The sequence below is a fragment of the Babylonia areolata genome, chromosome 13, assembly GCF_041734735.1.
Source record: "Babylonia areolata isolate BAREFJ2019XMU chromosome 13, ASM4173473v1, whole genome shotgun sequence".
In the NCBI taxonomy this organism is placed as follows: Eukaryota; Metazoa; Mollusca; class Gastropoda; order Neogastropoda; family Buccinidae; genus Babylonia; species Babylonia areolata.
Window position 1 is genome coordinate 31480111 of NC_134888.1, and position 21342 is coordinate 31501452.

The window sequence follows — 21342 nt, forward strand, 5'->3', positions numbered from 1 at the left end:
GTTTTGTCATGTTCCAAAGTTCTTCATTGGAGACAACCTCTGGCCATCTGATGTTCAGGATGTTTCTTAGACATCTGTTGGTGAATGTCTGAAGCTTGTGGGTGCTGGTCTTTGTCACTCTCCACGTCTCTGAGCCATAGAGTAGAACCGACTTCACGTTGGTGTTAAAAATCCGGATCTTGTTGCGGATTGAGAGGGCTGTCGATCTCCAGATTGGTCGAAGGGTGTTGAAGGCGTGTCTTGCTTTGTTGATACGGCTCTTGATGTCTTCGTCCGTCCCCCCGTCTTTGCTGACAACACTGCCTAAGTAGACAAACTTGTCAACCTCCTTGATGTTCTCTTGGTGTAGTTGCACTGGATCTTGCTTCTTGTTGTTGACCCTCATGACCTCTGTTTTCCCAATGTTGATTTGGAGTCCAGTCTTCTCAGCTTCTTCTGTCACACGACATAGTTTCTCCTGCGCATCTTGCTGCCTGTGTGAGAGAAGACTTATGTCATCTGCGAAGTCTAGGTCCTCCAGCTGAAAGTCCACTGGATGCCTGTCCTCCGATCTGCTGTAGACTGCCTCATGACCCAGTCAACCACCATCAGGAAAATGGTCGGTGAGAGCAAACAACCCTGACGGACGCCGGTTTGCACACTGAAAGGTTCCGTCAGTTTCCCGTCGTGGATCACTTGACAGGTGGCGTCTTCGTACATTTGCTGGATGATGGTTACAAACTTTGGTGGAAATCCATAGTGGTACATCAGTCTCCAGATGACATCTCGGTCGACACTGTCAAAAGCTTTTTGAAAGTCGACAAAGACTGTGTACAGGGGGGTCTGCCACTCCAGGGACTGCTCGATGATGATGCGCATGGTTGCGATGTGATCCGTGCACGAGCGATCTTGTCGGAAGCCTGCTTGTTCGTCCCGAAGTGTCTTGTCCAAAGCGTTCTTCAGTCTCTCAAGAATGATTCTGCTCAGTACCTTGCCCGGAATAGACAACAGCATGATTCCCCGCCAGCTGTTGCAGGATGAAAGGTCCCCTTTCTTTGGCAGCTTTACAAGATGTCCTCTTTTCCAGTCTTTTGGCACTCACTCCTGTTCCCAGATCTTGCAAAGGAGAGGGTGCAGCATCTCAGTTGAAGTCTGGATGTCGGCCTTCAGAGCTTCAGGTGGAATTCCATCTGGGCCGGCTGCCTTTCCTGACTTGAGGGACTTGATGGCCTTGACGATCTCGGTCTTGCTGGGAGGGTTGGTGTTGATGTCGAGGAGCTTGGTAGGTGGCGGGATGTCTGGTGGGGCGGGTGGTGCTGGTCGGTTGAGCGTTTCTTTGAAATGCTCCGCCCATCTTGTTCTCTGCTGTTCTTCGCCAAGGATGGTGTTTCCGTCTTTGTCCTTGACGGGCCGGCTTGGGTTGCTGTTTTTCCCGGAGAGTGTCCTGGTGATCTCATACAGGCGCTTCATGTTCCGCTGACCTGCTGCACTCTCAGCTTCTGCTGTCAGTTCCTCGATGTAGGTTCTTTTATCTTTTCTCGCACTTCGCTTTACTTGTCGGTTCGTCTCCCAGTACTGTGCTTGTAGCTCATGTCTCTCGGCTTGATCTTGCGTGCAGTTGATCTGGTCTTTCAAATGCTTCCTCTCAGTGATGAGTGTCCAGGTGTCTGTTGATAGCCACTCTTTGTGCTTCCTCGTTTTCTTGCCCAGGACTGTTTTGCAAGTTGTTGTCCAGGTCTCTTGAAGGCTGTGCCAATGTTCTTCTATTGAGTCCTCTGGGAGTTGGGAAAGCACACTGAACTTGTTCCTCAATTCAATCTTGAACTCTTCTGCTTTGAGTTTCTCCTTCAAGCTGTGCACGTTGTACTTGTGCGATGGTCTTGCGGCCTGGTCGTTGTAGGCCTTCAGCTTGGTTTTGAGTGCTGCCACAACCAGGTGGTGATCCGATGCTGCGTCTGCGCCGCGCTTTACCCTGACGTTGTGCAGGCTTCGTCTCCACTTATGACCGATGGTGATGTGGTCGATCTGGTTCTCGGTCTTGCCGTCAGGGGAAACCCACGTGGTCTTATGGATGGTCTTGTGGGGAAACAAGGTGCCTCCAATGACCAGGTCATTGAAGGTGCAGAACTCCATGAAAAGTTCTCCATTCTCATTCTGTACTCCAGTGCCGTGTCTGCCCATGATGAGCTCTCTGTTTGTGTTGTCGGCGCCTACCTTGGCATTCAGGTCTCCCATGAGGATCTTCATATCTCTTTTGGGTGTCTTGTCTATGACTGCTTGGACTTGTTGGTAAAAATCATCCTTCTCTTTGATGACTGCCACGTTGGTAGATCAGTTAATATGATGTTAATTAATTGGTTGTTGCATTTTATTTTCGTCCCTGTAGCTCAAAAGGTTGCCTTGCATTGTAATTGTCCATTGTGGGATAAGGAAATATTATTTGACTTGACGATGCTTTCAGCAGCAGTTTTATTCATTCTTTTGTTCTACAGGAGCAAAACAAAACACAAAAAATGCAACCAACATATTCTTTTGATCTTGTACATAGTGTATATAACAAAGTAATTTACATTTTCAGTGGTCATTGGGTGTGTATGTGCAGCGGTGCTTTTTTATTCATTTGTTTTTATATACATCTTTATACACACACACACACACACACACACACACACACACACACACACACACAAACATATGCTGTTCTATGACTGCCAGCAAATGTGACTTGGTGTAACTGATAATTGCTGTTTGTTTAAGAATTTTTAAGGTTGTAGTTCCAGTAAACAGATTCTGTGGTATGTGTTCATAGTCTGAGAACTACAGTATTGCCCCATGGATGTTGGGCAAGTCCTATGACCCCACTCTTTTCTTCAGTAGTCGTTTACCTTGACATGTTCTTTTTCTTCCTTGTCCAGAACTGAACGATCTGATACTGGAACCTCTTCGGCAGCTGTACTGTTCATCTTCAGTTTATTTCAAGGTGGGACTTCAGTTGGGTTTCTCAAGTGCCTTATGCTTGTACTTTGATCTGTGTTGCTACCCCCATTCTCTTGAAGTTTGCATTATCTGGCAGTCAGACTTTTGTAATTTATAGCTTGGGTTGTATAAATGGTACTTTTAGATTACCTATGTAATGTATAGCTTTGGTTATGTAAATGGTACTCGTAGGTTAGCTTTGTAATGTACAGCTTCGGATATGTAAACAGTACTCTTAGGTAACCTTTGTCATGTATAACATGGGTTATGTAAATAGTACTTCTAGGTTACCTGTGTAATGTATAGCTTGGGTTATGTAAATGGTACTCTTAGGTTACCTGTGTAATGTATAGCTTGGGTTATGTAAATGGTACTCATTGGTTACCTTTGTAATGTATAGCTTTGGTTATGTAAATGGTACTCATAGGTTACCTTTGTAATGTATATCTTTGGTTATGTAAATGGTACTCATAGGTTACCTTCGTAATATATAGCTTGGGTTATGTAAATGGTACTCATAGGTTACCTTTGTAATGTATAGCTTCGGATATGTAAACAGTACTCTTAGGTAACCTTTGTCATGTATAACATGGGTTATGTAAATACTCCTAGGTTACCTGTGTAATGTATAGCTTGGGTTATGTAAATGGTACTCTTAGGTTACCTTGGTAATGTATAGCTTGGGTTATGTAAATGGTACTCTTAGGTTACCTTTGTAATGTATAGCTTGGGTTATGTAAATGATACTCATTGGTTACCTTTGTAATGTATAGCTTTGGTTATGTAAATGGTACTCTTAGGTTAGCTTTGTAATGTACAGCTTCAGATATGTAAACAATACTCTCAGGTAACCTTTTGTCATGTATAACATGGGTTATGTAAATAGTACTCCTAGGTTACCTGTGTAATGTATAGCTTGGGTTATGTAAATGGTACTCTTAGGTTACCTTTGTAATGTATAGCTTGGGTTATGTAAATGGTACTCATTGGTTACCTTTGTAATGTATAGCTTTGGTTATGTAAATGGTACTCATAGGTTACCTTCGTAATATATAGCTTGGGTTATGTAAATGGTACTCATAGGTTACCTTCGTAATATATAGCTTGGGTTATGTAAATGGTACTCATTGGTTACCTTTGTAATGTATAGCTTTGGTTATGTAAATGGTACTCATAGGTTACCTTTGTAATGTATAGCTTTGGTTATGTAAATGGTACTCATACTAGGGTTACCTTTGTGATGTATATCTTTGGTTATGTAAATGGTACTCATACTAGGGTTACCTTTGTGATGTATAGATTCTTTTCAGCTGTTTCTCTATACCCTTTCCTTCCACAGAATTTACAGCATGGATCAAGATAAACATTTTAATCACTATCAATATTAGCAGAACTTCTTTTTTTTTCATGAATGTTTTGGTAGGTTTGCAGTATCCCTGTCAACATTTTCATAGCATGTTTGATTTCTTATTGTACAGTTGTGCATGTGCCTGTCTTGAGTCTGTCAAAGAAAAAACTTGTATTTGTTGGAATGATAGAAGTTACGATCAAGGAAGAATATGTGAGCTCTGACAAATTCCTCTTCACGCTGAACACGTTTGCGGCAACAGAAATTATTGCAATATGATAATTACTTTGTAGGGCTGCAATGTAAAGAGAGTCCAGTAAAATAATAACTGTGGGATCAGTACAGATAGTTGATCATGTTGTAAAGTTTTTACAACTAGTAGTATGCATTCTTGTAAGATTGAAATTTTTAAAATGTATGTAATAAAACAACTGTGGATTGGATGACATTTGTAAAACATGGGGAATATTAACCATGTCTCGAAGGACTGAGTCAGAGTTTGTGTTTGTGCCTTGAGTGTTAGTGTTTGTGCCTTGAGTGTTACTGTTTTAACTGTCAAATGCATGAAAATGTTTCCTTTATTTCAGTGCCAGTGTTTGTTAACATTAACTGAGCTGCTGAAGAACTACGCTGTTTATGAATGTCCTCGTCTGAAGGCATGGACTGCCACGATGTCAGCAGATGATCCAACATCCACACCATTAGGGGAGAATCCAAATGTGTCAGTTCTTTTGAAATCCTTTGTTTCTTCTGTCTCCACTTATCTTTCTGTCTGCCTGTCTTTTTCTGTGTTTAAGTATAGCCCACATGCATTTTATACCATTGATAGAAGACACCTAAAGACTATGCCGACTACAAGACCTGAAAGAAACAAAAGAATGGGAGAAAAACCCCAAAAACCTCAACCATCTATTCAACACAGTCATTTCACCCACTCTAGGAAGACATTGTCGGGAATGGCCAGAGGGCAAAACAGATGCGGAAGTGAAGCTACTCATAGAAGAAAACAGTAAAGAAGAGGACATCATCATATACACAGATGGCTCAGTCACCAAAGACCAGTCTGGTTGGGGATTCACTGCGAAACAAAATGGAAAAACAATTTGGGAAGAGAATGCTGCCTACAAAGTCACAACCTCCAGCCTAACGATGGAAGTTGAAGCTGCGACACATGCCCTCCAGTGGCTATCGTCCATCCATACGCCCGGAAACCAACATGCCATGATTCTAACCGACTCAATGAACCTCATACAGAAAATTGAAAACGGAATGGGAAGCCCAGAGTGGCATAAGGCAATGCGCAACTTTCAGATTAAAAAACTCACATGGTCATACTGCCCGGGACATGCAGGTGTTAAGGGAAATGAGCGAGCTGACAGACTTGCTGGTAACGCAACACCAACGAGCGGCCTACATCTAGGAAAATCGGAAATCCTCAGAAAAGTCAAAGAATACCAAAAAGAACAGGTACAAGGCCATCACACCATCGATCGCCTCAAAGAAATAAAAGCAGAGAGAGGGAGCGGCCGAAAGTCTAACATGAAAGGTAGAGCACGATGCTTTGCAAATCAAACAAATATCGGCATCATTTCCAAACCAACATTGCGCAAATTTCTTCAAAACGGAACAGAGTCTCTGTGGGCCTTTCCAAATACAATAGACTGAGCAACACACTAGACGCCACGTTCTTGGCATCAGAGATCTTTTCCCATCCCTCTTGGCAGCCTCTGTGCGTGTGCGTGTGTGTATGTGTGTGTTTGTGTGGATGTGTGGGTCTGTGTTTTTGAGTGCGTTTGTGAATGCGCGAGAGTGTAAGTGTACACAAGTGTCAGGAGAGATCTGTGTACGGGTGTGTGTGTGTATATATATATATATATATATATATATATCTTTGTATATATGTGTGGGGGTTGGGGGTGGGAGATATGGGCGTATATGTGTGTGCTTGTACAAGTAAGTGTTCATCTCTGTGAGTGTGTGTTTGCGTGCGTGTGTGTGTGTGTGTGTGTGTGTGCCGTGGAAGCTGCGATACGTAGGCTAGAAATGAGTGTGTGGAGGAGGGGGTTGGAGGAGGTGCAAGGTAATGTGTGTGTGTGTGTGTGTTGGAGCTCATGTACGTTTATATGTATTTGACTGTACTTTCATATCTGTGAAACTGCATGTTTGGTGCATTTCTGTTATGCATGTGTGGGTGTATGTGTGAATGTGTGTCGTCATATTTTACATTCATTCGCTTAATTATCACCATTGTTGTCTTATTTATTTATTTATTTATTTTTTATTATTATCATTTTATTAGTATTACTATTATTATTACTACTACCTTTTTCTATATTATAATTATTATTTATTTATTTATTTATTTATTTATGTAAGCTTATCTATTATTTATTCCCCCCCCCCCCTTTTTTTTTTTTTTTTTTTTTTTTTTTTTTTTTTTTTTTTTCTCAAGGCCTGACTAAGCGCGTTGGGTTACGCTGCTGGTCAGGCATCTGCTTGGCAGATGTGGTGTAGCGTATATGGTTTGTCCGAGCGCAGTGACGCCTCCTTGAGCAACTGAAACTGAAACTGAAACCTAAAGACAAAACGTTTGGTTTGTACACAGATGTTTGTTTTATTCTTTCAGTATTGTTCTGAGGTTTTACACACACACACACACACACACACACACACACATATGGGAGTGTGTGTGCTTATGTACACACATGCACAATGCACATGCACACGCAACCAAATGTTGACATTTGAGTGCACGTTATTTTCTATGTTGAAATAAAAAGATTTCTGTTGGTGAAGTATGCTCTTGTGATTTATTGGTTCCACAATTTGATACTCAGTCATTCAGTTTTTAATTTATGCATTTGTGAAATACAATTTGCAATTACATATCAGTGTAAACCAGCACAATTCGTTTGCTTTTTAGTATGTGGTGGTGATGGTGTTTCTCCAATCTAGAAAAGCACTAAACTAATGACATGCTAAAAAAAACAAGAATTAAATTAAAAAAACTAAAGTCCAAGTCTAAACGCAGACTAAAGGGGCTGAAATTTAGTCCAGTGATTTCACAAGACTACATTTTGTATGCACAGACTTTTCAAAATAAAAATAGTACATAGTTTTGGTCATTACTGCATTTGATAAGAAAGACTATTTCATGACAGAATGCACCCACTAGAAGTGTGTGATGATGATCAAATTTTGAAGAAAAAAAATTCATTCCACTCAACAGGCGATTCTAGATTTGACAGATTCAGATAGAAGTGAACTTGACCATGTGCAGAACCGACGAGGCGCTTTGCCCCCTGCATTACGAGTGTGAAACAAAAGCTCGCCACTGACGCTTTTCAAACCATTATGCCAAGTTGATTGGTATTTGTCAACCAAGTGTTTGCCACATGAGTGCACATGTTAGTGATGCATGATTGCAAGTATTATTGATGCCCTTTGGACACAACCAAACCAGTGGATTTTCATGCCAAAATAGAGTCATGCCAAACCATATGTAAATTTCACCCCATGCAGCAGCTGACAAATATCCACATGTGCACATAGAAGCTTATTCAGGAAAGCATAAGAATGCAAGTGTTGTCAGTAACAATTTGTGAGAAGTCCAGTCATTCGTTGTCAGACCTTCTCGCCTGGCTCTTGAATACTGACATAGCTACAGCAAAACTTTTGACATTCGAAGTCCAGAGGTTTTGCTGTATGCAGCTTAGTCCCCAGTCCCCATGAATTGTACCAGAACACCAGTGTGATCTATGTGTCTATTGTGTCCACAGATGTGTGCTGTTTCCTGAGCGTCTGAACGAGACAGTGCAGGTGACGTCTGTCTTTCAAAATCTGACATCTTTCATCGACAAACTGGCAGTGCTGGGATTGCAGCTAGAGGGAGACAACCCCCTCTTACTTCATATTATCGTCAGTTACATTCAGTTGGTGAGGAACATTAGAGTTCTTTGTTTATTTGAGTTGTGTAAACTGTATGCAGTGTGTGTCTCTGTACACATGAATATGTTTAACCCACCATGGAGTATCAGTGAAAATGCTAATTGGGCTGACTGCCAAAACATAATTTAACAACACATACTTGACTGTGACCCACTAGTGCAGGCTTCGGCAGGGGTCTGACATTCCTGTCCTGTGCAAACTACTATCCGCCTATGCGGAGAAAACGAAAGTAGCTACGGCCGATAACCTCCAGAAGTACGTAACCTCTCATTTGCCACCCTGACTAGCACCCTCTTTTTCCGGCAGCTATTTTGACTCCTGTTCCTTTGCTCTTCATAGTGCTAAGTTTTTTTTTCCGTATTTTCTGTCTGTCTGTTGATTCTCTGGCGTTCTTGTTTTTTTTGTCAAATTATGTCTTCAATCCAGTCACATAATTATATGGCTCGATTGGGCGATCGGGCTAAAATTAAGGCGTGATCGTAATCGATTCGCAGACACTCTGGGCCATCTACTTCTGACTCTCTCAACAACGCTAACCCACCGCCTCCTTCACTTCCTCCGCTCCTTCCGGACGACTCCAGACATCCACCACCTCCTACAACATAAATATGATGTGTGGTTTTGTTTTTTTTTGACTCACTTGTGTAAACAATGTGAGTCTGTGTTTTAACCCAGTGTTCGGTTGTCTGTGTGTGTGTGTGTGTCTGTGTGTTCGTGGTAAACTTTGACATTGCCATTTTCTCTGCAAATACTTTGTCAGTTGACACCAAATTTGGCATAAAAATAGGAAAAATTCAGTTCTTTCCAGTCATCTTGTTTAAAACAATATTGCATCTCTGGGATGGGCACAAAAAAATAAAAAAGAAGCCAGATTATATGCAAACTGAACTTACTGTTATTTTTTTTTTTTTTTTTTTTTTTATTCTCTAAACTTGGCACTTTGATCTGATATTCTGACACAACAACAAGAGCAGTCATTTTTATCATTTTTTGTTCAAATAGGAACTTCTTTTGCTAAGCATGGAAGTTATATTTATTTTGCATGTCTTTGGTGCAGATAGTAAAAAAAGGGAAATTTGCTTTAAACTGATCTTTCTCATCTTAAACATTACATTTTAAAACTATACTCAGTACATAAAAAGCTTCTGTGTTTTACTCTCAGTGTACAGGGCTTTCTCTATGTTCATTCGCTCATGTCGTCTTTTTCGGAAAATACTAGGTCATGGGCAAAAATCAGTTGCATACATATATTTATACATATTCAAAGTGCGTGCTCATATTCTTTGCGAATGCGAACGACGCCATTTTGTTTCAAGTTGTTGACCTGCCTGTTCAATCCTATATTCAATCGGCAATGCACGATAACATGTGATGGAAAGTTGGAGAAGGAGACCGTTAAATATTTATTTAGAGAAAGATTTGTGAACGCCTCATCACTTACTGGATTATGCCCCAAACTGCCATAAAAATATCCATGGAATCAGTCAGAATTCATAGTTAAAAATAATAAACCATGAGAGTTAATACCGTTGAATTGATGAAACGCAAAAATTTCCAATCTTGACTTTTCTCAAAATGAAGTCCTTTTCACTTCATACGACATTTAGATGTACTTGTACTCTATATGTTATTAGTTTAACAAAATACTCAATTTTCATATCAACTTTAAAACTATAAAACTAGAATGAACATAAAAGAGAAATTGAACAGTGTCAACTGGGTGTAACTAAACTTGGACATCTATCTAGATCCAGAGAAAACGGCTAAGTGTTGCAATGTGATTGCAGCGATAGCCATGTCTCCTTTACCGCAGACTTAAAAAGAATTTTTAATTGCCCTTAAAGACTTTTTGAATGTCCAAGATACACCAGAATAATATTATTTAAACAGCGTTCTCACTGCGAATACCGCAGTCGATTTATCGTCCTTTAAAAAAGCATGTTTAAGTGTTATATTTTTGAACGTCAGTTAAGGAGCCACGATAGTGTAATGGGTAAGACAGTATCTTCTCACCCGAACACGAGGGGTTCGAATTTGCTGTTAGGACTGTTTTTCTTCTTTTTTCTTTTTCTTTTAACCCGAAGCTTTATAATAACAAATACAGAAGACATTTTAACGATAAGATTTTTTTTAAAGTGTATCACAAGTGAGTCTTGCAGGCCTTGCCTCTCTTGTTTTTATTGTTTTTTAATTGCTTGGCTGACCACCACCATTCCACAAACATGATGTTATTTCAATTGCACTCAGTAGGAAGTGTTAATTGGGTTGATTACCAAAATGTAAATATGATGTTGTTTTTCAAATTTCATCAGTGAAACTTTTAGTTTGGCCACCTACCAAAACGTAAATACGATGTTTATGTTGTAGTTGTTTTTAAATCATACTCAGTGAATGTGTTAGTTTGGCTGACTTACCAAAAATATAATTTGCCTCTTCTTTTTTTTTTTTTATTTGCATTCGGTGAAAGTACTGACCACCAGAACATAGATATGATGGAGGGTTTTCTAATTGCATTCAGTGGAAAAGTGCTAGTTGGGTAGACTAACAAAACATGAAGATTTTTTTTTTTTTTTTTTTTTTTTTGTTGCTTGCTTTTTTTTTTTTTGTTGTTGTTGTTGTTTTTGGTTTGGTTTTGTTTTGGTTTTTTGCTTACTTTGTGTTAAGTAACTCATTTTGTTTCCAGTCTCGGTACTAGTTCTGTTATGTACATGGTTTTTTTGGGGGTGGGGGGGAGGGGTTTTTTGTGTTTGTTCATCTGCTGTATGTCAAACTGCAGAGGAACATCAGTGATGATTTTATTTATATCTTACAGTGTTTGAAACAGTAATCTCATTTGTTTTGCAGGAGAATAAGAGAAATCTACAAGAACTGTTTAAGCATAACCGATTTTACAGTAACAAAAATTATTAAACCAAATGATTTTAATTATTAAATCAAGTGGCAGCCACATCAATGGGTCATTTCAAAATTGTGTACACCAGTGATCGATGACCGACATGAAACCTAAATCCTTTGTATGAAAAAAAAAAATTTCCATTTATTGATTTACCTTATTTCTATCCAGTTGTATTTTGTTCTGTGTTTGTCATAATGTAAAAAAAAAAAAAAAAAAAAACTTAAGTTAAAAGAAGAAAAGACAAAAAAAAAATGACATGAAATAAGTGCAGTGGGTGTGTGCAGCTGTCCAGTCTGACGGACCACCCTGGAGTGGACCACATCATCCTGCCCTCATCCACCCTGGTCCGCCTGGTCCTCTTCTCCAGTTCCACTGCCGCTGTTTCCATGATGGCTGCCGCGTTCTGCAGGCATGTGGGGCTTCTCAGTCACTGTCCGTGCTGTGTTTGTTGTTTGTGGTGGTTGTCATGTCGCATGTGAAATTGAGACATCGGTTTCATCTCTGTCCATGTTTTGTTTGTTGTTTGTGGTGGTTGTCATGTCGCATGTGAAATTGAGACATTAGTTTCATCTCCATACATGCTTTGTTTGTTTGTGGTGGTTGTCATGTCGCATGTGAAATTGAGACATTAGTTTCATCTCCATACATGCTTTGTTTGTTTGTGGTGGTTGTCATGTCACATGTGAAATTGAGACATTAGTTTCATCTCCATACATGCTTTGTTTGTTTGTGGTGGTTGTCATGTCGCATGTGAAATTGAGACATTAGTTTCATCTCCATACATGCTTTGTTTGTTTGTGGTGGTTGTCATGTCGCATGTGAAATTGAGACATTAGTTTCATCTCTGTATCACATTTTGTTTGTTGTTTGTGGTGGTTGTCATGTCACATGTGAAATTGAGACATTAGTTTCATCTCCATACATGCTTTGTTTGTGGTGGTTGTCATGTCGCATGTGAAATTGAGACATTAGTTTCATTTCCATACATGCTTTGTTTGTGGTGGTTGTCATGTCGCATGTGAAATTGAGACATTAGTTTCATCTCCATACATGCTTTGTTTGTTTGTGGTGGTTGTCATGTCGCATGTGAAATTGAGACATTAGTTTCATCTCTATACATGCTTTATTTGTGGTGGTTGTCATGTCGCATGTGAAATTGAGACATTAGTTTCATCTCCATACATGCTTTGTTTGTTTGTGGTGGTTGTCATGTCGCATGTGAAATTGAGACATTAGTTTCATTTCCATACATGCTTTGTTTGTTTGTGGTGGTTGTCATGTCGCATGTGAAATTGAGACATTAGTTTCATCTCTGTATCACATTTTGTTTGTTGTTTGTGGTGGTTGTCATGTCACATGTGAAATTGAGACATTAGTTTTATCTCCATACATGCTTTGTTTGTGGTGGTTGTCATGTCGCATGTGAAATTGAGACATTAGTTTCATTTCCATACGTGCTTTGTTTGTTTGTGGTGGTTGTCATGTCGCATGTGAAATTGAGACATTAGTTTCATCTCCATACATGCTTTGTTTGTTTGTGGTGGTTGTCATGTCGCATGTGAAATTGAGACATTAGTTTCATTTCTATACATGCTTTATTTGTGGTGGTTGTCATGTCGCATGTGAAATTGAGACATTAGTTTCATCTCTATACATGCTTTATTTGTGGTGGTTGTCATGTCGCATGTGAAATTGAGACATTAGTTTCATCTCTATACATGCTTTATTTGTGATGGTTGTCATGTCGCATGTGAAATTGAGACATTAGTTTCATCTCTATACATGCTTTATTTGTTGTTTGTGCTGGTTATCATGTGGCACGTGAAATTAAGACATTAGTTTCATCTCCATACATGCTTTGTTTGTGGTGGTTTCATCTCTGTCTCAGGTTTTGTTTGTTGTTTGTGGTGGTCGTCGTGTTGTATGTTTGCGGTATGAATCTGTGGCATTAGTTTCATCTCCGTCCATGTTTGTTTTTTTGTTTTGGGTTGTTTTTTTTTAGTTTGTGGTAGTAGTTGTGTCGCACGTATGCGGTATGGATCTGTGACATTAGTCTCATCTACTTCCATGTTTTGTTTGTAGTTTGTAGTGGTCGTTGTGTTGCATGTTTGCAGCGTGAATCTGAGATATTAGTCTTATCTCCATCTCTGTCCATGTTTTGTTTGTAGTTTGCTTGTACCTTGCTCGAGATGCACACAGCAGAGAAGGGATTTATTCTGGGTGTTGCATTGGTTTGTCTGCAAAATTTGTTAAATGCTAAAAACTTTGCATCTTGGGGCATTTTCTTTTAAAACTTAGGTTAAAGGTCCAGTAGGTTAAAGGCCTTTTTTGCATCATCAGGGCAGTGAGATTCATGTACACTGTGTCTAGGGTTTGGCACAGGAAGCTGGGTCTCAATCCTCACCTTCCACCATTTTAACCTCCCCCAGTAGAAGCCAGGCACCCATTCACACTTGGGTGGAGTGGGGAAAATCAGAGTGAAGTGCCTTTCCCAAGGCCACAACATGCCGAGGGGCCTCAAACTCTGATCACCGGTGAACAGACATGCAATGCCTGACTGAATCTGCCGCGGCGCCTCTCTTTGAAAGTTATCTTCTTTTCTTTCTTTTTTTTTTTTTATTCATTTTACCCCAAATTATTTCAAGATCTAATTTATACATTCGTTTGATTAATCGCTAACACTAAACATGTTTCTAACTTTGTTTGTTTGGTAAACTTGTATTTATCTGTATGTTTAATTAATTGCTAACACATAACAGGTATGTACAATTTTTTTCGGTACACCTGTATTACAGGTACAAGGAGTCTTTCACCCACGTGACGGTGCGGAGGCGGGAGAGCGTGAGCACATTCAACGACATGCTGGTTGACATATGCGACGCCCTGTGGCGTAACAAGGCATTCAGCAACCCCCTGCAGGGCTCCCTGAAGGCTGTGTCTGTGGCCCTCACCCCCATCTTCAGTCGCCTGGCCATCACCTACCCCAGCTCTCGCTTCTCCATCTTCCAGGGCCAGGCCTTCCTCTGCTATGCCTGGAGCTTCCTGGTCAAGGTCAGTCCTGGTCTGGGTGGGCGGCACCTCCATATATACACTACACCACATCTGCTGGGCAGATAGATGCATGACCAGCAGCATAAACAAACGCAGTTAGTTTCATTTTCAGTTTCTCAAGGAGGTATTTCTACAGACAAATCCATGTATGCTACACATCTGCTACACAGATGCCTGACCAGCAGCGTATTCCAGCACGCTAAGTCAGGCCTTGAGTGCATGTGTGTATATTTGTGCACCTATCACAGTGGATTTCTTCTTCAGAATTTTGCCAGAGGACAACACTTTTGTTGCCGTGGATTCTTTTTCAGGGAGCCAAGTGTGTGCTGCACACAAATGAAATGGTGAACACTGCATTTTATTATTTTTAAACCATGTTCTCCGTGTTCCAATCTGCCTGTTTGTCTCTATCACACTCTCTCTCTATCTTCTCCCCCTCCCACCCCTTCGTCCCCAAGACAACTGAAATTCCAGACACTGGTGGCCAGATGCCCCTTGACCAGGCCTGCAGGGTTACTTTGTTGTCTGTATGTTTACTCCAGACTGAGGACGGTTGCTATACTTAGAACTGGCATGAAGCATCATATGTGGGCTGGATTGGTTCACACCATTCATTTGACAGACTAAGCAAATGCCAAAATTCAAAGCAGGCCAATTGTTGGTTATTTTCTGTAACTCACTGAGGGTTTATATAGTCGATTTTTGATTCGGATGTTAGGGTGATATATAAAATGTACGCATGCGAACTCAATGCTGTTTTTGTGGTCTGCGGATGTGTTTATTTATTTGATGAAAAATCAATGTGGAGCTGTCATTTTCCCAACAGATTCCAGAAAGGAATAGCTGAAGACACACATCCATTTACATAGGACATTTTAACTCACTCGGGACAAATAGTTTTCTCCCTTGCTTTTCCCTACAGATGACCCATTTGTTAGGGTTAGGAAAAAAATTACAAAAAATACAAAACATACAGCAACTGAATGAAACTCCCTGTACTTGACCCACTGACTCCTCTCCTCACGTCATGTGTACGCCCACCCCCCTCTCTCTTCACTGCCCTCAGAAGCTTAGTCACTATCAGTACCTTCTTGCTAGTAGCTTTCTTCACTGCAGATACTTTATTCAACATCTTCATCATCCTCATCGATGTCGAAACTTTCAGTTTGAAGCATTTCAATCACTTCACCAGCAGTAAAAAGCCGCTGTCCTGATATAGTTTGCTAAAAAAAAATTTCCACTTGTATCGCCTGCAACGCCATTTTCGATACATATGCAGATTAGTTTGACATGAGGGGTGCTGAGGTCAGTGACTTGCTGGTAAGTGTATTGTTACGGAATCTCACAAAGAAACTTTCCATTCGACCCTTGACATGTTCGCAGTGCCCAGTGTAGCTGCGATTGTGATGCTACCCCTAGAGGGAAAGGTGGGGAAAAAATTTAATTGTCGAAACCGCTATAGCATTCCATTGTCCGGAACCTCGCCTTATGTCAGGAACACTATAGCATTCCATCGTCCGGAGTGAGTTAAGGGTCTTTAAGAATACATGTGCAGTTACATACAAAGTTTTGACTACGTTTTTTCAGGGAAATGAAGAAGGATTTTTTACCACAAAGTTCTGTTGTGTTTGTACTTAAACAGTTTTGCACTGCAGATAAACTGTTCTTTTTTTCTTTCTTTCAGACACAGCCTGCAGGGAAGAAAGTCCATCCAAATCAGTTGAAGGTAAGCTTTGCAAGCCTTTCCCATGCACCCTTCTGCTGTTCTTAGTTTCCTAACGTTTTCTGGTAATGGTTTTTAAACACAGTCTGGCAGATTTTAAACTTTGTTGTTTGCTTTTGTTTCTTGTTCGTGTGTTTGATAATGAAATGGGTATGTCACTGTGTGTATCAGGTTTTAGGAATACCATTTGACTGAAAGACAGTTTAAAGGAAGCCCGCTGTTTCAGATTTTCTTATCCGTACTCGTGTACATGCAGGCATTCATTCGTCAAAGAAATGTGTGTGTTGTATTGATTTTTTTAATATTTTGAACAATATTATTAGAAAGGGTACGCGTTTTTGTGTTGTTTTGTTAATAATAATTATAATATTTTGTTTTTATATAGCACTATAATTCAAGCATAAGCAAGATCTAAGCACTTTACAATGCAGTTCCTAAAGTGAAACAAGAAAGCATATGAAAAGTAGTAGAAACATAAAACAGAATAATTAATATTATAAAAACACAATGCATAAAACTCACAAAGTAACATACTCTCAATACAACTGTTACACTCCAACACACACACACACAGACACACACATATATAACAGCTGAGATAACAGCAATTTTCACTTAAGATACATACATGTAAAAAGGAGCACAATTATAATTTGCATGCCATAGATTCTGTAAAAGTTGTAAAATAAAAGCTTTGTTTTGAAAAGGTAAAAGGGTAAAAACCAGCAGTCATTCTCCCTTTTGAACCACACCACCACCATCCATCCACCCACCCCCATTCTCTCTACTCACCCATCACACACACACACATTGCCATGAGCCTGGGAGAACAGCACTATTTGAGTCATGACAAGTATTTTTTTAAAGAGATAAATTTTAAGATTTGCTTTAAAGGTAGATAGAGTTGTTTGTCTGAGAGCAATAGGCAGAGAATTCCAAGTTGTTGGGCCAAAGACGGAATATGACCTCTTTCCACAGGAGTTGAGGAAGTATTGGGGAATAGTTAGCTGGGAGGAGTCAAGAGATCTCAGTGTTCTGTTTGGCAAGTACAGGTTAACAAGCTCAGAGAGATATGAGGGTTTGGTATTGCAATTCAGGTGCTGAAAGCATAGACATGCAACTTCATATTCAATTCTGGCTTGAACAGGCAACCAGTGAAGTGTCTGCAGGAGAGCAGTAACACTCTCCCTCCTCGACTTTTTAAGGACGAGTTAAGCTGCACTATTCTGTATTTTCTGGAGCTTGTAGAGTTTATCATTGGGAAGGCCAGCTAAGAGAGAACTGCAATAATCTAGGCAGGATAAAATGAAGGCAACAGGAAGTTTGTTGGCAGCATCAACAGTAAGGAAGGGACGGATTTTAGAACTGAATGCTGATCTGAAGGCTTTAATGTGTGCGGATTTGATTTATAAAACGTGAACAGTTAACACACTATCCTAAAGCTCATCCAAAAATTCATGGACAGAAATCATGATTTTGGTGAGGTGAAGGGCAGCTAAGAATAGACAAGAACGTGACACTCCCAGGATCGTTACAATCCGCAAATAAGCCGCATCATTGTATAAGCCGCAGAGGTTGAAGCTGGGGTAAAAAGTCGCGACTTATAGACCGAACTTTTCGGTAATCTTACGAAGGTGAAAGTAAGGAACTTGACACAGGTGGTGCAGTGATTTTGTTAAATGGCTATTTGGCAGGGCAGCCCTAAATGACCCATGTGCATTGAACTGGGCTACATTTGATTTGATACTTGGCAGGGGTTAAAGAAGGAAAGGGATGAAGAGCCATTTATTTCCTGCGACTAAGGGCAGGACTGACCAAAGTGCGATGTGTGTTGACGTGTGCAGACTGTGAAGGATGCCTACCTGCAGTTCTTGCAGCAGGAGCACCTGGAAGGCATCATCCGCTTCATCAACACCTTCATCATGAGAAAGACCTCCTCTCAGTCTGCGGTGGCCTCTTCGGCGGAGAGTCAACCGGTTGTGGTGTCGTCTGCAGAAACTGTCCTTTGTTGATCAGAGGGACTGTGCGATGAACTGTGAATGTTGGTGACCTGTCGGGGACAACAGTGAGGACAGTGTGTGTGTGGAAAAGTGGGGGTGCTAGTATGTTCTTTGTGTGCAGATGTGCGCTTTGAAAATTGTGGGTGTTTGAGTATGTGATGTGTGTTTTTATGGGTGGGTGGGTGTAGTGGGTGTGCGTGTAGAAAATTAGGGGCATGTGTGTTTGTGTGTGAAGGCGTGCGCTGTGAAAAATGTGGGTTTGTGGGTGTGCACACTTATGGGTGCATTTGTATGTGTGCATGACTCAAAAGATTCAGTGAATGTAACTTTTCATTACTGACAAGATTGTGCTTAGTTATACACGCGTCATGCCTGCAGCATTTTTGCAAGAACTGAATCATCGAGTGAGTTGTGTTGTAGTGACAGAAAATGACAGTATAACTACAGAAATATCAAGTCAATTGCGTTGTAGTGATAATGACAGTATAACTACTGTAGTATCAAGTGTGTCGTAGTGATGTAGAAAATGTCAGTATAACTGCACATAAACTGAAGAATATTTCTGATGGGTAACTGTTAAAAAAAAAAAATTGTTTAAATCACTTGAATTGGAAGGCTTAGTTTTTCAGGTTTGGGGGTTCTTTTTTTTTTTTCTTTCTTTCTTTCTTTTATTTCACATGTTTGTTTTGTGTTGGATTGTCCTCTGACCATTCTGTTTAGGAATGTTTGTTATCAGTGTGCACTACCACCATTCCATCCGTTCCATTAAGTTTTCCAAACACTCCCTTTCAGTTCTTCTAACCTTGGGAAGGAAAGGTGCAGTCTGTATTCACCACAGTGAATGGACTGTGACCATTGTCACATATCCTTTATAAAAACAAAAAGGATCAAAAAACAAAAAAAGTCAAAACACTGCGCTTGATTTTGGTAAAAGGGGGGTAACTTAGCATTCACATGGCCTCCCCCTTTCCTCCCACCCACCTCCATATTATTTTATTTATTCTATTTTGGGTTTTTTCCATACAATATTTACATATCTTGCTATTGCTCAGCACTGTATCAGTGTTGTGTTTTGCTTGGTAAACTGGTCAAATGTCATCCTGGAAAAACAGAACAGATTATACAGCATGAAATTTGTGGGCTGACTCTGACTCCTGACAGTTGGTATCTGCAGATGAGAAACATATAAATTTTGTGTTGTATTTGCAGATGAGAAACATATAATTTTGTGTTGTATGTATTGTTATGTTCAGGTTAATTGGAATTTTTTTTAATCCTCTGGCGAAAAGATTATAGAATAGTCAACATAGAAGCAAGTCATAGGTTTAAATGTATGAATATGACTGTCCTTGTGCCTCAGTTTATTTTTTATCCTTTTTTTTTTTGTGTCCAATTTCATCTCTCTCTTTTTTTTTTTTTTTTTTTTGTGTGGAGTTTAACGACCAATCAGCAAGTAGCCCTTAAGGTCAAGTTCTTCATGGCAGATGTCTTTCCAATTTCATCAGAATTGATATTAATTTATACTTTATCAGCTCTAAAATTTAGAACATCCAGACAAACTTGCATAACTCTTCTTGAGAAACTACACTGGCTGCTCTTCTCTCAAGAGAGACAGCAAACTAGCTACAGTGTGTTTTAATGTCCTAAACCATACGTTTGTAAATTAAAGTCTGTACTCTTCTAGATCTCTTCGTTCAGCTACTGATTCCAGAGTGATGACCACTCCTGGAAGAAACACCAAATGTCCCATAGTGAATGCTCTTTTGCTGTCTTGGACCAGTGGTATGGAACAAACTGCCTTGGGGATCTGTTTTCATGCTTATTGTTCTTGTCTTGCCTGCTGATTTAAACACGATGGTTGCGTTTTAAACATGTCATAGAAAGCAGACATTCAAGGAACAGTGTAAACGAAGGCTTTTGATTAGTTTTTAACCTGTGTCCAACTTCCCTCTTTTCTTTGTGGGGATGCAAGGTAGAGTTGAGTTTGACAGCCAGTTTGCTTGTGCCCTTAACCTTTCACCACCCATCAGTTTTGGAGCACAACACTCCCTGGCACCATAAGCACTGAAACAATAGCATCTAAGAATAACTGAGGATTCCCTTGTTACATGTATGTAATATGGTCTGTCCTATCACTGAAAAAGTAAAAGCAGTAGTTTCGCATATAACCAGCCCATGATCTGGTGGCATTTTAGCGATACTGATGCCCTAGCTGGCTCATCCTTAAATGGGACATAGGTGGTGAAAAAGTAATTGGTGATGAAAGAGTAATGGTCACATTATTCAGTGCTTGGGTCTTGATTTTGTGAAGGTTTCATCGTTCCAGGGGTTAGGGATGAAAGGGGCTCTTTCAGCTATAAATAGTGTCCCTGTGTTGTATCAATTTCCTTTTCTCTTTCTTACTTTCAGCTCATTTCTTCCGTTCTCATTTCTGTCTTCCTGGTCCATTCACTTGTTCATTTTTTCTTGAACTCTTACAATGTTTAATGTTTTGTTTTTTGTGTTTTTTTTTTTTGTTTTTTTGTTTTTTTTAATACTGTGGTCGTAATGATTCAAAAAGAAATTTCACAACTTAGAATCAAAAGCTGCACTTGCTTGTACATTTTGATGGTTACACATCATTTTCCTCAGCACAAATGGTGCAGGAAAGTTTGGGGTTGGTTGGGCTCTGAGTGAACTTCTACTGTATGTATCCAGGATCAGAAAACTTATACCAAAGGAAGGATATAATAATTCACTCAGATACGTTCATGTTGATGTCTTTTGGTAGTGGTGGTGAAAGCCAAAACGTGTGAACTTCTGCCTATTTTCACAGTCAGCTGTGAATGCCATATTGATGTTTTTGTACTGACATGGTTGGTGATTAATTTGATGTTTATTCACAGAAGTCATTTTAAATGAGAAAGGAAAAAAGAAAGTGTGTGTGTTGTGAATGTGTATTAAGTATTAGAATGTGTTCAAACTGTACACAGCTGCATATAATTCAAAAGAAACATTTAGAGTGGACAAGCAAATTAGGGGATGGAAAGAATCAAATTGATGTGCTGTAAAATCAAATGACTGTTATAAGCAGATGGAGTCAAATGTCAGAATACTTACAGGTAATTGGCTGTTGGACATTTGGAAAAACTAATGAAAAATTTGTAGGTTAAAGATGAAGAGTTAAATATGTTTGTAACTGAGTTGTAAGAAACTATTAGAATGAACTCTTTTTATCTTAAGAAATAATATGCATATTTGCTATTTTCTGTCCACAAAGGCATACCCTGGTGTGTTTTGTTTTGAATGTGTCAGTTTTCCATCTATACATAAGAGTGTATTTACTTACTTACGCTGAACTGAATGTTTATTGTATAAATGTCATTTGACATGTTTTCAGTCCTGTGAGTTCTGCTGAACTGTAGTAAACAAGGAGAGTGTG

At 39.7% G+C, this 21342-nt stretch overlaps 1 protein-coding gene across 1 annotated transcript in view; it reads left to right on the forward strand.

Annotated features, from left to right (window-relative positions):
• LOC143288908 (centromere protein I-like) overlaps nucleotides 1-20451 on the forward strand; it is a 40159-nt gene extending 19708 nt beyond the window's left edge. Inside the window, exons 12-18 of the mRNA XM_076597576.1 lie at nucleotides 2895-2959; nucleotides 4891-5024; nucleotides 8083-8239; nucleotides 11432-11556; nucleotides 13943-14198; nucleotides 15883-15924; nucleotides 17766-20451. Coding sequence (XP_076453691.1) covers nucleotides 2895-2959; nucleotides 4891-5024; nucleotides 8083-8239; nucleotides 11432-11556; nucleotides 13943-14198; nucleotides 15883-15924; nucleotides 17766-17933 — 947 coding nt within the window. The 3' untranslated portion in view covers nucleotides 17934-20451. The remainder of the gene's footprint in view (nucleotides 1-2894; nucleotides 2960-4890; nucleotides 5025-8082; nucleotides 8240-11431; nucleotides 11557-13942; nucleotides 14199-15882; nucleotides 15925-17765) is intronic.
• Nucleotides 20452-21342: the final 891 nt, after the last annotated feature.